Source organism: Artibeus jamaicensis, unplaced genomic scaffold (genome assembly GCF_021234435.1).
Source record: "Artibeus jamaicensis isolate MK-2021 breed Jamaican fruit bat unplaced genomic scaffold, CSHL_Jam_final contig_469, whole genome shotgun sequence".
Lineage (NCBI taxonomy): Eukaryota > Metazoa > Chordata > Mammalia > Chiroptera > Phyllostomidae > Artibeus > Artibeus jamaicensis.
In genome coordinates, this window is record NW_026521847.1 from 428,716 (window position 1) to 443,317 (window position 14,602).

Consider the following 14,602-nt stretch of genomic DNA (forward strand, 5'->3'; position numbering starts at 1 on the left):
TAGTTTATGACCACATGTATCAAGTTCTTTAGATTCTATATTTCCCATACTATTCTTGCCCTCCCCCCCATCTACTTTCTACTTACCATCTATGCTACTTATTTTCTGTACCTTCTCCCCCCTTCTTCTTCTCCCACTCCCCTGTTGCTAACCCTCCATGTGATCTTCATTTCTATGGTTCTGCTCCTGATCTAGCTGTCCTCTTAGTTTGCTTTTATTTTAGGTGTGGTTGTTAATAACTGTGAGTTTGCTGTCCTTTCACTGTTCATCTTTTTTATCTTCTTTTTCTTAGGTAAGTCCCTTTAACATTTCATATAATAAGGGCTTGGTGATGATGAACTCCTTGAATTTGATCTTATCTGAGAAGCACTTTATCTGCCCTTCCATTGTAAATGAAAGCTTCACTGGATAGATCAATCTTGGATGTAGTTCTTTGGATTTCATGACTTGGAATACTTCTTTCCAGCCCCTTCTTGCCTGTAAGGTCTCTTTTGAGAAATGAGCTGATAGTCTGATGGGAACTCCTTTGTAGGTGACTGTCCCCTTATCTCTTGCTGCTTCTAGGATTCTCTTCTTCATTCTAATCTTGGCTAATGTAATGATGATGTGCCTTGGTGTGTTCCTTCTTGGGTCCAACTTCTTTGGGACTCTCTGAGCTTCCTGGATTTCCTGGAAGTCTATTTCCTTTGCCAGATTGGGGAAGTTCTCCTTTATTATTTGTTCAAAGAACTTTTCCACTGGTGGCTGTTCCTCTTCCCCTTCTGGTACCCCTATAATTCGGATGTTGGAACGTTTAAAGATGTCCTGAAGGTTCCTAAGCCTCTCCTCATTTTTTTGCATTCTTGTTTCTTCATCCTTTACTGTTTGGTCATTTTTTTCCTCCTTCTAGTCCACTCCCTTGATTTGAGTCCCAGTTTCCTTTCCGTTACTATTGGTTTCCTGTGTATTTCCCTTCATTTCAATTAGTTTAGCTTCCATATGTTCTTGTAATTTGTGACTAAAATCAACTAGTTCTGTGAACATCCTGATCACCAGTGTTTGAACTGTGGATCTGAAAGTTTGGCTATTTCTTCATTGCTTAGATTTATCGGCTTCGTTGTTGTCAGACTTCCGTGTAGTTCAATTGTCTGTGGTTTGGCTGCATTTTTGTTGCTAAAACTTTGTTGTTTTTAAACTTGGTTGTGTGAGAAGGCGCAGTGCTTCCACCTATGCCTCCATCTTGGCGGAAGTCCTGTGCCAACTCTTAAATTAACATTTGCCCTAGTTAATATTTGTAAAGAACTTAGAACAGTGCATGGCAAAGTCGTAAGGGCTACCTGAATGCTTTTTAAAAAAATATTTTTATTTATTTATTTTTAGACAGAGGGGAGGAAGGGAAGGAGACAGAGAGGGAGAGAAACATGGATATGTGGGTTGCCTCTTCAAGATCCCCAACCCCAGACATGGCCTAAAACCCAGGCATGTGCCCCCATTGGGAATCTATACGGTGACCTTTTGGCCTGCTAGAACAACCCCCCAACCCACTGAGCTACACCAGTCAGGGTGGGTGTTTTAAATAAGCAGAAATAAGTGAGGCTCCCATCTTAGGCTCCTTCTTTGCCAATTTCCTGGGTACAGTATACAACCAACCCAACAAGGGCACTACAGGGCCTAATTTATTCATTTTTGAATAAATGGACTAATTTATTTTATTAGTCAAAATTTACTAATTTAGCCCTGGCTGGTGTAGCTCAGCAGATTGAGTGCGGGCCTGTGAAGCAAAGGGTCTCTGGTTTGATTCCCAGTCAGGGCACATGCCTGGGTTGCAGGCCAGGTCCCCAGTGGGGGACACAGGAGAGGAAACCACACACTGTTGTTTCTCTCCCTCTCTTTCTCCTTCCTGTCCCTTCTTTCTAAAAATAAATAAATGTTTAAAAATATTTACTAATTTATTTCATTTTAAGTTTTATTTATTGACTTTAGAGGGGGTGAGAGAGAGAAACATCAATTTGTTGTTCCACTTATTTATGTATTCATTGGTTGATTCTTATATGTGTCCTGACAAGGGATAGAACCTGGAACCTTGGTGTACGGGGAATGATGCTCTAACCAATTGAAATACCTGGCCAGCGCAGGCCTAATTTATAATATAAGCCCCCCAAGAGGAAATGAAACTGTTGGAATTACACCAAATTTCAGCAGAGAGTAGACCTGATAACAACACCAACACCACTGTACAGCGACGCAAGCAATGACATGGTTTTCCCTGCCCTGGTGAATACCTAAAGCTCTGCCCCTTGCTTCATAATAGGTGCGCCAAGACAAAAAAATATGGCCCAAGTGAAAGAACAAATCAAAGCTCCAGAAAAAATACAACTAAGTGATAAAGAGATAGCCAACCTATAAGGTGCAGAGTTCAGAACACATCCTGGTAATCAGGATGCTCACAGAAATGGTTGAGTATGGGTGCAAAATAGAGGAAAAAGTGAAGGCTATGAAAAGCAAAATAAAGGAAAATGTACAGGGAGCCAACAGTAAAGGGAAGGAAAAGATTGATCAAATCAATCTTTTGGAGCAGAAGGACAAAAGAAACATTCAACCAGAACAGAATAAAGAAACAAGAATTCAAAAAAATGAGAAGAGGCTTAGGAACCTCCAGGACAACTTTAAATGTTCCAATATCTGAATTATAGTGGTGCCAGAAGGAGAAGAGGAAGAGCAAGAAATGGAAAACTTATTTGAAAATATAATGAAGAACTTCCCTAACCTGGCAAAGGAAATAGACCTCCAGGAAGCCCAGAGAGTCCTAAAGAAGTTGGACCCAAGGAGGCACTCACCAAGGTACATCATCATTACATTACCCAAGATTAAAGATAAGGAGAGAATCTTAAGAGCAGCAAGAGAAAAGGAGTCAGTTACCGACAAAGAAGTTCCCATGAGACTATGAGCTGATTTCTCAAAAGAAACCTTGCAGGCAAGAAGGGACTGGAAAGAAAGAAGTATTCCAAGTCTAGAAAGGCAAGGACCTACATCCAAGATTGCTCTATGCAGCAAAGCTTTCATTTAGAATGCAAGGGCAGGTAAAGTGCTTCCCAAATAAGGTGAAGTTGAAGAAATTCATGATTACCAAACCCTTATTATATGAAATATTAAAGATACTTAATCTAAGAAAAAAAGATTAAAAATACAAACAGTAAAATGACAACAAACTTACAACTATCAACAACCAAACCTGAAAAAGGGGAGTGGAAAATAAACTAAGCAAACAACTAGAACAGGAACAGAATCACAGAAATGGAGATCAAATGGAGGGTTATCGACAGAGAGGGGGAATGGTAATGGAGGAAAAGATACAGGGAATAAGAAGCATAAATGGTAGGTACAAAATAGACAGGGGGAGGTTAAGAAAAGTATAGGAAATTGGGGAATCCAAAGAACTTACATACATGACCCTGGACATGAACTAAGGTGGGGAAATGATTGATTGTGGGAGGGGGTGTACAGGGTGGCGGGGAATAAAAAGGAGAAAAAAAGGGACAACTGTAATAGTATAATCAATAAAACATATTAAATTAAAGAGGAAAAACACCAACAATTCTACTGGGACCTGGCCATAGCCCTGGGCACACACATACACCCTAAAGACAGAAGGGTGCCATTCATTCCTACAGCAACTATTTAGTGCCTACTCTGGGCCAGGTGGTCAACTAAAAATAATGAACAGGTTAAGTGTGGGCTCCAAGATGCTAACTTTTGAATGTATATGAGGGTAGAAGAAGCAAGGAGATTGTGAGACAGAAATAAAAAATATATGTAATAAAAAAAATAGATCCCTTAAAGCACATCTTCTTAGCTTTGTTCTGTGTACCCTGAGATGGGGAGATCCCACCCAAGAATTTAGGAAAGATGGTGGGGTAACCTGATTCTGCTAAACAGTGACTGGAAAATACTCTCTATCAAGAAAGGAGGGGGACTGAGTTAAGGGCAAGGTTAATGGTTACACATAGCAAATTATTGAGCAATGGAGCTAAGGAAACCTGGAGGAGGCTGATGAGGAGTGTCTAAGGAGTGTCTGGGAGGGGAACACTTTCCAATCTGGGGTGGGAAGAGATTAGGGACTGGTTTACCAAGCCCAGGAAGGGGAGGGAGTGGAAAGAGAAACCTGTACAGAAAAGGAAAGGGAAGATACTGAGATACGAGACAAGCAAGGGCAAGGAGATGAAGTAGGAGGGAGCCTTTGAATCAGGATTTGGGGCATTGCTGTATGGTATCAGGAGAGGGCAGTATCACCTGTCATCTGGGGAACTTAAGGCAAAAAAACACCTTGTGTGTAGCCATGCCAGCCAACCAAAGTCAATATTGATGATGGAGGCAGCTTTAGCTATAAAGATGTAGGCAAGAAAAAAAGAGGCAAGGGAGAAGCTGCCAAACCTGTTTGAGCTCCTGGCTGGCCCCACTTGCTTGAGGCTTCTCCTAGAGGGAATGTCTTTGTGTGGCAGATTCTCTTCTCCACAAAACTATAGCAAAAGAGGACCCTGGGAAGTAGGGCTGCTTTGAACATCCCTCAGATAGAAGGGGTCCTATTTGCAGATTTTGAAGGTCACCATGGAAGAAATTTCATGTACATGCACATATTTGTGGAATCATTATTTATCCTTATAGGATGTTACAATTTAAGGGAACATATATCAAATATATCCATCCCCTCTCTGGGAAGGAAGGAGATAGGCCTTATAGGGAGGTGAAAACCCCCAGAAGAGGAAGCATGAGAGGAAACCACAAACTGCTTGTTTCCCACAGCCTGTCTTGTCATTCCACTCTACTCCTCTCCCTAGTGCTTCCCTTTTTTAAAGTTTCAAGCTGTTTTGCTCTTGTGTCCTTGCACTCACCAAGTTTCCCTGGTCTCTTTTTAGACACAGAGTAATGAGGGGAAAAAAAGAATGGATAGGCGGATAGGAGAGTCGAGATGTAGAGGCTGGAATATATTCCATTTGGAGGCCACATTCTTGAGTTATTTTTCAGCAAATCATAGTTTGATAGGCCTCCAAAATTAAGGTGACTGAAGAGGGAGAGACCTACTTTCCCGGTCTTATTTATTTGTGTCCCCAAGGCCTCCATTCGCTCTCTGTTCCTGTCTGATCTTTGTTTTTTACTTATGATAGGGACAGTTAACACCCCCATGCCAGGATCCCTGGGGCCAAAACTCCCCTACCCTTTCACTCCTCCTTCAAGGCAACCTGTTAGTAACTAAAGGGCAAAAGGAACAGGGACGCCCCCCGCCCTTGGGGGGGGGTTTAAGTGGAAGCATTAAAGCTGACCAAGCTAAGGAAGGGAAGCGAACCTCCCCCAACGATGAGGGCGCTGGGCTCCGCTTCCTATTTCCCCAGCACAGGTCTGGTTGTCTCCCCATTCCCTGCCCTATTTTTCACCCCTCTCTTCTCCGAGTTGCAGCTTCCAATTCGAAGTTCCTCTCCTTATGCGTGGTTTTAGCAACGCATAATTGGGACTGATATCTGGAAGGAACTAGGGAAAAGGAATAAACGACCACCTTGCTGTTCTAAAATTCCCTGTGGGCCCTCACGGTGGGTCCAACCTATTGGTATCAAGTTTCCGAAGTGAAGGTAAAGTAGGAGTCTTCTGATTAATGAAACAGGGAAACTGAGGCAAAAAAATAAAGTCCTGTGTTCCAGGAGATTGGTGCAGAAACAAAGAGGTACCCAGGATTTCCTCACCGCCTCTTAATCCTCCCGGGACCTGAGGATCTCCCCTCCGAGCCCACTCCCAGAGCCTCGGGTCCCGCCCCACTGCTGTGCCCTCCCCAGGTTCAGGGCGGGGCCGGTCCGTGAGTCAGCCGCTCCTAATCCAGCCGGTGAGGGGATCGAGCTGCAGGAGCTGAGTGTAGGGTCCTCTGGGCTGGTGGGGAGGCCGAGTCTGGAGTGAGTGGGTTGTGCTGAGGGCACAGTCCTAGCTCCGGGGAAGAGAATCTCTGCCTGTGAGAACCGCCTTCCCCGGCCCGGGCCCCTCCCAGTTCCCCCAGCGACGGCCGCTTCCTGGTCCCCGTCGCAACCATGGCTGAAGAGCAGCCGCAGGTCGAATTGTTCGTGAAGGTAAGAACACCTTCTCCCTCCTGGGCCATCCTCCAAATTCTGGAAAGGCAGTTCTTACTTTTCCCCGCCTCCAGCCTTACCTCCCCAACCGTTTCCCTCCTTACCCCCCAAACCCAACGCATATGCCGTCTTTGGGATGGGGGAGGGGAAACTAGTTCGGGAGGGGAAGACTATTGACGTATGGGCAGATGATGAAGAGTTCTGGGCTCAACCCTGAAAAGTTTGTAAAAGTGCGAGCTTCCAGCAGCCTAAAGGACCACAAGAATAAAGGGAGGTGCCCGGCCTGGGGAGAGGGACGGGGGACGGGGGACAAGCAGACAGAAGGCCTGGGAGAGAAGGGGGCAGCGGGAGTCCAGTAGGGTTTGGGAAGAACAGAGGGAAACATTAAGACCTGTGGTCCTACCAGAAGATTAGAGGGTGAGGGATGTAGTGGGGGAGACTTAGAGAAATGTGTGTGTTTGTGTGAGGCCTGCGGGGGAGGTTTTGAGAGAGAGGGTGTGGTAGGGAGTCTTGGGAGTGGAGGTCGACGGGGAAGAATTAATGGGGTGGAAGGAGCCAGGAGAGTGGGAATGGAAGCAGGTCCGGGGGAGTGATAGGTGGAGAAAGGAGCCTGGGACCAGGGGAAGTGAGAGAAAGGGAGGTAGTGAGATGAGAGTTTAGTTGTGGCTACCTTTGGGTTAGGTGGAAGAGGTCAGGAGAAGAGCTGCGTTAGCGCATTTAGGGTTTGAGGGTTGTAGAAGCAGGAGAGAAAGAGTCACCCCAACTCTCCTCTCTCTGTGTATGGAAGAGGAGAGCTGGCCTCATGGCATTTGGGTATCAAAACCGCAGGCCACACACAGCCTTCACTGTTCCTGCCCTGAACCCTTACCCACTCCCTTCTCTGGAACTCATCTCTGTGCTCTCCTTCCCCTTGGCAGCCTCCCCTGTCTTCTCGTTTGCCCATCGCCCTTCCCTTATTTTCAGGCTTCCTTTCTCTTCACAGCCCCTCTTTTGTTCTTGTCTTTTTGTGTTCCTGCCTATTTCTCCCTCTATACTCAACTTCTCTGGCAGCCATTCCCTCTCCCTATGCCCAGTGAAGTGCCTGGATCCACCCCCTTAGGTGCGGTCCCCACCTCACTCTCACACTTGCCTCAAGGGCTATTTTTATTCCTGGGTGAGCCGGTGCTGCAGAGATCCTGGCCCTGGGTCCTATGTGAGGAGGATTAATTATCTGGAGCCAGAGGACTTGTGCTGGGAGACCCCTGTAGGCAAAGTCAGGGAAGACAGAGATGGCGTCTAGGGCTCAGTCCTTAGCCTCACAGGTCCCTGCCCCCACTCCTTGCCAGGAAGGAAGCCGCTGAGGTTGGAGACACCAGCAGATGAATCACCCTTAGCCTAGGGGGAGGTGTCCCTTGAGGGATGAGGTCACCACTTGCCAATTAGAGAGCATCCCCCCTGCAAGGCCCTCTACATCTTACTGTCAGGCTGTGGGCCCCTTGACTCCCCATCCAGCTGCCCAGAAACAGCTTGAGTAGAGGTATAGAGAACCGGAACTCTGGTTTCCAAACCCTGCCCCACCTCTCTTGTCCTCTGGCTCTAGTCAATTCCTACAGCTCTGGCCTCACCAAAGTCCTTCTCTAGGGGCTATTTCATGGGTTGATCTGAGAATTAAGTGAGTTTTTGTATGTAAAGTACTTAGAATAGCACATAGGAAACTACATTGCTGTTAGCCTTCCCTCGCCAGGATCCAGATCTCTTAACCTTTCCACAGCCCATTCTCTTTGCCCCCCACCGCCGTACCCCTCATCTGTCCTTAACCCTCTGGAGAACCAGAAGCTGGCCTTTGCAGAAAATGTTCCCACTGATTTGCTGTAGGTTTGACCCAGCCCAGGGTGGAGAGCTCAGTTCTGGGGGGAGCTTTTAGTGGAGAGACTGTGTGTGTGTCATGACTAGGAAGAAAGCAGCTAGGTCTGGGAGTAGGAAATGCCCATAATGGCCTGGGAATGGGTGGGGTACACCAGGCCTAACCTGAGGTGGGGGTTGCTTTTCAGGCTGGCAGTGATGGGGCCAAGATTGGGAACTGCCCCTTCTCCCAGAGACTATTCATGGTGCTCTGGCTCAAGGGAGTCACTTTCAACGTCACCACCGTTGACACCAAGAGGTGGGCCCAACTTCTGTTTCTCTAAACACCCCTTGTGCTCACACGTGCGCATACACATGCAGCCACCCTGAATGTTTTTCCCTTCCACCCAGAGCCCCTTTCTCTTCCCACATTCCTCCCCTTTCTGGCTCTCCCTGACCCTGTTTTCCTGTCCTGATGCCTGGCCTCTCTCTCCTGCAGGCGAACCGAGACGGTGCAGAAGCTGTGCCCAGGAGGGCAGCTCCCCTTTCTGCTATATGGCACAGAAGTGCACACAGACACCAACAAGATCGAGGAGTTTCTGGAGGCAGAGCTTTGTCCCCCCAGGTACTAGGGTCCTTGGAAAGGGGAGGTGGGAGCTGGGAAGCTCTGAGAGAGCGAGCGCGCACGCACACGCGCGCGAGCGCACGAGCACTGTTGAAGAAGTGGGAAACAGATGGTGATGGTGCTGGGGCAGGGGAGCCTTGGCTCCTCTCAGGAAGAAATCTTATGCTGTTTCTCCCATTGGCTTTCAGGTACCCCAAGCTGGCAGCTCTGAACCCTGAATCAAACACAGCTGGCCTGGACATATTTGCCAAATTTTCTGCGTACATCAAGAATTCAAACCCAGCACTCAATGATAGTGAGTCTTGTGGGTCAGAGGCCTGGGTCCTAGGAGGAGTAGAGGAAATTCAGATATCAAGGAGATGGAGCAGATGTTGGCAAACCTTATTTTTGCTTAACTCCCAAAATTTCTTGAGTTCTCATTGACTCTTATTTTTTCCCTGGCCTCTTCTGCCCACCGGGGACATTAGTTGGGTTGGCTGCTGGCCTGTTTTTTGGCAGAACAGGGTTATGAATGAGAACAGTGACTCTAGATCTAGACTACCTGAGAACAAATCCTACTAGCTGTGTGACTTTGGGCAACTCATTTAACCTCTCTATTTCCACATCTATAAAATGAGAATAATAATACCTACTGTGTGGGTTGATGTGATAATTAAATGAGTTTTTGTATGTAAAGTACTTAGAATAACACAGAAAGCTATACTACATTAGTTTGGGTTTTTTGCTTTTTAAGAAGATTTTATTTATTTTTTAGACAGAGGGGAAGGGAGGGAGAAAGATGGAGAGAAACATTGATCAGCTGCCTCTCTGCACGCCCCCAACTGAGGACCTGGCCCAGGGATTGAACTGTTGACCTTTCAGTTTGCAGCCGGGCACTCAACCACTGAATCACCCCAAGCCAGTGCTACATTAGCTATTTTGGACTGGTCTCACCCTTAGTATTCACCCTCTGACTTCCACCCTGCCAGTTGAACCTGAACATGGACTGTGTCAATCATCTGACATTCTTGCCAATGCCCCTCTCTTACACAGATCTGGAGAAGGGGCTCCTGAAAGCCCTGAAAGTTTTAGACAATTATTTGACATCCCCCCTCCCAGAAGAAGTGGATGAGACCAGTGCTGAGGATGAGGGCATCTCTCAGAGGAAGTTTTTGGATGGAAATGAGCTCACTTTGGCTGACTGCAACCTGTTGCCAAAGCTCCACATAGTTCAGGTGGGTGGTCATTGTGGGAGGAAAGGCCACTCCCCATGACAACCACTTCAAAAGTGATTTCTTTTTTAGGATAGTTTCTATAGATTGCTACCAATAGCAGGTGCCACCCTATTCCTTCTCAGCAATCACTGCTGGCAAAACCATTGCTTAGAGATTAGCATTCCATGATATAAGCTGTGGGTGCAATCGGCTGGCCAAGAGTAACACATCCCAGTATTACTTTCAAGAATGTTCTTCCTGTCTTTATCACTGCCAAACTCCAGATCAGACAGAGCAGGCTTTTCCTAAAATCGGAGCTTTAATTTTTCATAGCTTCAGTTTCTGCTTCCTCTTGTGGAAGATAAAAACTGTTGGCTCCCATCTTTTTGTCATAATTATGGTCTTAGTTTGTGAAACATGGGCACGATGTCAGTCTGCCAAAAAACTTTGTACTGAACACCAAAAGACAAAGTTGTATAATACTTGGTCCTTGCCCCAAATGAAAAATAGAAAAGTCACTCTGGAAATACAAGAGAAAAATGTAATGGTTTGTGAGTTATATCTCAATAAAACCAAAAGGAGAAAAGTAGCACCATTGGAATGAGGAGGTCTGAAAAGGGTCTGGTTATCAGTAAGTAGAAAGGAAAGGTAAAGACAATATAATATAAGACAGTGAGGAGTTAAGAAAGGTGATTGAAGATGATGATTCCTGCGGGAGATAAGAATCATAGGAAAAGAAGCTAGACAGTGGAGATGCTAGAATGCCTGGACAAGAGGCTGGGTTTTATCAGGCAGACCTTGGGATAAAAGAAGGACCACAGCGAGGCTGCCCAGTATGGTTTCCTCGAGACTAATATATATGTTGGACCTTCTCTCCCCACCCCTAGGTTGTGTGTAAGAAGTACCGGGGATTCTCCATCCCTGAGGTGTTCCGGGGCGTGCATCGGTACTTGCGCAGTGCGTATGCGAGGGAAGAGTTCGCATCCACCTGTCCGGATGATGAGGAGATCGAGCTGGCCTATGAGCAAGTGGCCAAGGCCCTCAAATAAGCTCCCCTTGGGGCTCCATCACGCCCCCTCCGTTTTTCTCCACAAAGGCCCCCACGCAGTTTCCAACTGGCTACCCAATGGGCACAATGCAAAATGTCCAGTAGGAAGTGAATTCTAGAGCACTTGTGCAGGACTGCCTGGGGGGAAGAGAGGAAGGAATGGGGGACCTGGGTGAGATTTTTATTGTGGGTAGGGTGGGATGGGTAGGACAATGTATTTCAGTAATAAAACACAATGAAAATCTAGTGTTGTATTTACCCAAACGGGGCTTGAAACGTGTTTAATAAGGAATGAAGGGTCGGTCGGTGGGTGACCTTGAGCTCAGGGCAGAAACCAGAAATGTGGAAGAGGGGGGCTTGCGCTGACTTTTACCTTTACTGTCAGTCCATTGTGGGTTCTTTGAGTCCATGTCGCATTTGTAGCCCAGCCTTAAGGGGCGGCCATATCTGGGTGGGCCCTGGCATTGCTCATCGGGCGGAGCCAACTTCTGAGAAGGGAGAGCGCGGCGTCGCCGAGCTGTGTAGGCGTGGCCTCGGGGAGCCCCGCCCTGTCCCGTTTAGACAATGCCCGGGAGCTGCCAGACCGTCGCGCCCCCGCCCCACAGTATTACTTGCGCTGACCACCGGGGATTCCTCAAGGCCAAAACTCCAGTCCCCGAGGCTTGAAGACAAGCACCCTTGTCTGCCAAGTCTGTTCTCAAGGGGGTTGGGACCCCAGCCAAGAACACAGCAGCAGGAGTAGGGGTGGCTGCTGGAGGTGAGTCTGGAGTGGGAGGTGTAGCCCGTCCTGTGTTGGGGCCGTGCCTGCGCCGGACAAAGTGCAGGGGACCGACATTTGGGTGCGAAGCTGAATGGGGTGGACTTCGATTAAGATAGACCAGCAGAGAAGGGACCACCACCAGGTCTTGGAGCCTGGAGTGGCGCCCGTTTCCCAGAGCCACGCCTCCTGTTTCCCCCGCCCCTCGGATTTTGTTTAGACCTCTCCCAGTCCTCCGGGACTCGGTCTGGTTTATACTGGGTCGCGCTAGGAGCCGAGTGACTCTCTAGGGTGGAGAGGTTGTTTAACTCCTTAGGCTCTATCTAATTCCTCCCTTCTTGTCCCTCTCTCCCTTTCTCGTTTGGATGCAAGACTTGCATTCCCCAGGCCCTCTTTCCCCAGCTGTCTCCAGTCCCACAACTCGCTCGTCGCGCTTCCAAACGGTACGGCTACTAGCAGCGGAGGGTTAAGGGGGCGGGGCCACTGCATTTTTGGGGAGTGAGCGCATCCTAGCGGCTGCCAAGAGGGGCGCCCCGGCTGGAGCCTCACGAAGCAAGCCCCCCACCCCGCCCCCACCCCACCCCGGAGCAGGGGCTACAGGTGTTTTGGAGATTAGGGGATCCTGGTCTTGGTCTTCGGACTTCCCCTAAAGAAGCAGACCCTCTAGGGTGCGGGTGGACTGGGGTGGGCAGCATAGGAAGGGCTGGAAAAGGTGGAGAGGAGTGGGACAGGCATCCAGAGATGGCTGGAGGAAGACCTCGGCATTCTTAGTCATCTCCCTATGCCCTTCTCTGCATGTCTCTGTTTTCCCCCCATTCTGTCTCTTCTCCTAGAAGGCGAAACAAAAAAGAGGAAACTAAGAAATCATCGCGGCTGGCCGGAAGGGGCATCTGTGGATGGGATGGGGACATCTGGGGAAGGGCTGGGCCGCTGCACCCATGCCCTGATCCGCGGGGTCCCGGAGAGCCTGGCGTCTGGGGAGGGGGCGGGGGCTGGCCTCCCAGCTCTGGACCTGGCTAAAGCACAGAGGGAGCATGGGGTGTTGGGAGGTAAACTGAGGCAGCGATTGGGGCTGCAGCTGCTTGAACTGCCTCCTGAAGAGTCACTGCCGCTGGGAACATTGCTCGGTGACACCGCTGTGATCCAAGGGGACACAGCCCTAATCACGAGGCCCTGGAGTCCTGCCCGCAGGCCAGAGGTGAGCTCTAGGGTGGGGTGGGAGTAGGGGAAAGAGAAAAGCTGGACATCTGAGGCTTTAGGGAAGAATTGAGGGTGGGAATGTCTCTGCTCTGCTCCCTCTTCTCTTGTGCTAAGGTGGATGGAGTTCGTAAAGCCCTTCAGGACCTGGGGCTCCGAATTGTGGAGATGGGGGATGAGAACGCCACGCTGGATGGCACTGATGTTCTCTTCACCGGTGAGGTTGGGGTGCCCATCCCTGGGGCCTGACAAACAGGGAGGTGGAGTTTGGGAGACCAGGCCATCTCTGGCCTTGTTTCCAACTCATTCCCTCCGCCTTTAAACCTCTTCGGCCACCCTGGGCTCAGGCCGGGAGTTTTTCGTAGGCCTCTCCAAATGGACCAATCACCGAGGAGCTGAGATAGTGGCAGACACTTTCCGGGTGAGGAGTGAGACTAGTCTTGGGAGGGGGGAGCTGGACACTGAGGAGGAAGAAGAGGTTGACAGCAGGTGTTTAAGGGTATTCCCTCACCTCTCTGTGTCCCTGAATATTTTTCCTTGTTCTCGCCTAGGACTTCGCAGTCTCTACAGTGCCAGTCTCAAGCCCCTCCCACCTGCGCAGTTTCTGCGGCATGGGGGGACCCCACACTGTGGTGGCCGGTAGCAGCGATGCTGCCCAAAAGGCAGTCAGGGTGAGGAGGGGTGGGGCTAGGGTGGGGAACGGCCCTTGAAAGGCGAGGCTGGGAGGCTCAGAGAATTTGCTCCAGCCCCTCCCCTCGCGGAGCTGTTTATCTACTATGAAAAATTCGAGAAAACAAGAAGTATAACCTGACAGGAAGCTGGGAAATCAGGGAAGAGGATCGATTTACAGTCTTCCAAAAATCTCCAAAGGTGGCATCTGAGCTGTGACTTGAAGGATGGTTAGGGCCGACAGGTGGGGGCTGAAGAAGGGGAGAAAGAAAAAAAAGGGTGAAAAGGCAGGTGGCAAGGACTGCCTGTGATTTGGAGGTGCAAATTACCAAAGGTAGCTTAAGCGCTTAGAACTGCGCCTGACACATAGTGCTGTGTCATTATTATTCTGCCAGTGTGACCGTCCCCATCCCTTAGTCGTGGTAGGGAAGCCAGGGTCGGCTGTGGAGAGGCTCTGACACTTGAATGCTGCCTCTTTCCTCTACACCAGGCAATGGCAGTGTTGACGGACCACCCCTATGCTTCCCTGACCCTCCCAGATGATGCAGCCGCTGACTGTCTCTTTCTGCGTCCTGGGTTGCCTGGTGCGCCCCCTTTCCTCCTGCACCGTGGAGGGGGGGACCTGCCCAACAGCCAAGAGGTGAGGGAAGGCAGGAGCTCCACCACTACCAACAACCAGAGAAAGGCGGCTCAGGCCTTCCTAGTAGGAGCAGCAAGGGGTACCTTCTCTAGAAGCCTGAGTGGGACCACTCTGAGCTGCCTGCAAGGGGGGCCTCAGGGTCTCACTCCCATCTCCCCACTCCATGTCTTCCCTGCAGGCACTGCAGAAGCTCTCTGACGTCACCCCGGTACCTGTGTCCTGCTCAGAACTGGAGAAGGCAGGTGCTGGGCTCAGCTCCCTCTGCCTGGTGCTTAGCACACGTCCCCACAGCTGAGGGCCTGGCCTTGGGATCCTGGCTGACCAGGGGCAGGGCAGCGTAGGGAATGGAGGGGGAAGGAGGGTTAGACACAGGATGGTGAATAGATATGGGGAGAGGGCCCCAAGAGAGGGGGAGGGCATAGTGCGAGGAAAAAAATAGAGGCCATTGGTTGAATCTACTCTCCCAGAACTAATAAAATAGAACTGAACTTTCAGACTGGGCTGTGCTAGTCTCTTGCTGGGGCAGAGGGACAGAAGCAGGGCTGAAACCTAAGATGGCGAATAGT

The 14,602-nt window shown here is 49.3% G+C and overlaps 2 protein-coding genes across 3 annotated transcripts; both read left to right on the forward strand.

The window, feature by feature from the left end:
* The first annotated feature begins 5,836 nt into the window (after positions 1–5,836).
* On the forward strand, positions 5,837–11,037 carry CLIC1 (chloride intracellular channel 1). The gene is made up of 6 exons (XM_037151465.2): positions 5,837–6,086; positions 8,117–8,226; positions 8,407–8,532; positions 8,721–8,827; positions 9,565–9,746; positions 10,613–11,037. The coding sequence occupies exons 1-6, from the start codon at positions 6,048–6,050 to the stop codon at positions 10,772–10,774; spliced, it is 726 nt and encodes a 241-aa protein (XP_037007360.1). The 5' UTR covers positions 5,837–6,047; the 3' UTR covers positions 10,775–11,037.
* Positions 11,038–11,122: 85 nt separating this feature from the next.
* Positions 11,123–14,530, forward strand: DDAH2 (dimethylarginine dimethylaminohydrolase 2). 2 transcript variants are annotated; one of them, XM_037151463.2, is made up of 8 exons: positions 11,123–11,530; positions 11,903–11,973; positions 12,364–12,728; positions 12,845–12,944; positions 13,075–13,148; positions 13,279–13,398; positions 13,887–14,036; positions 14,215–14,530. In XM_037151463.2, the coding sequence occupies exons 3-8, from the start codon at positions 12,432–12,434 to the stop codon at positions 14,329–14,331; spliced, it is 858 nt and encodes a 285-aa protein (XP_037007358.1). In that variant the 5' UTR covers positions 11,123–11,530; positions 11,903–11,973; positions 12,364–12,431; the 3' UTR covers positions 14,332–14,530. The 2 variants fall into 2 exon arrangements, with proteins under 2 accessions (XP_037007358.1, XP_037007359.1); XM_037151464.2 differs by having other exon boundaries at positions 12,367–12,728.
* The last annotated feature ends 72 nt before the right edge of the window (positions 14,531–14,602 follow it).

What these genes read in the sequence shown, in the direction of transcription:
- CLIC1 (XM_037151465.2), top strand. Translation starts at nt 6,048, where the DNA reads ATGGCTGAAGAGCAGCCGCAGGTCGAATTGTTCGTGAAG. An exon ending in ACCACCGTTGACACCAAGAG is followed by an intron (nt 8,227 to 8,406) that starts GTGGGCCCAACT and finishes TCTCTCCTGCAG; the next exon opens with GCGAACCGAGACGGTGCAGA. An exon ending in CAAAGCTCCACATAGTTCAG is followed by an intron (nt 9,747 to 10,612) that starts GTGGGTGGTCAT and finishes CCCCACCCCTAG; the next exon opens with GTTGTGTGTAAGAAGTACCG.
- DDAH2 (XM_037151463.2), top strand. Translation starts at nt 12,432, where the DNA reads ATGGGGACATCTGGGGAAGGGCTGGGCCGCTGCACCCATGCCCTGATC. An exon ending in TAGTGGCAGACACTTTCCGG is followed by an intron (nt 13,149 to 13,278) that starts GTGAGGAGTGAG and finishes GTTCTCGCCTAG; the next exon opens with GACTTCGCAGTCTCTACAGT. An exon ending in ACCTGCCCAACAGCCAAGAG is followed by an intron (nt 14,037 to 14,214) that starts GTGAGGGAAGGC and finishes TCTTCCCTGCAG; the next exon opens with GCACTGCAGAAGCTCTCTGA.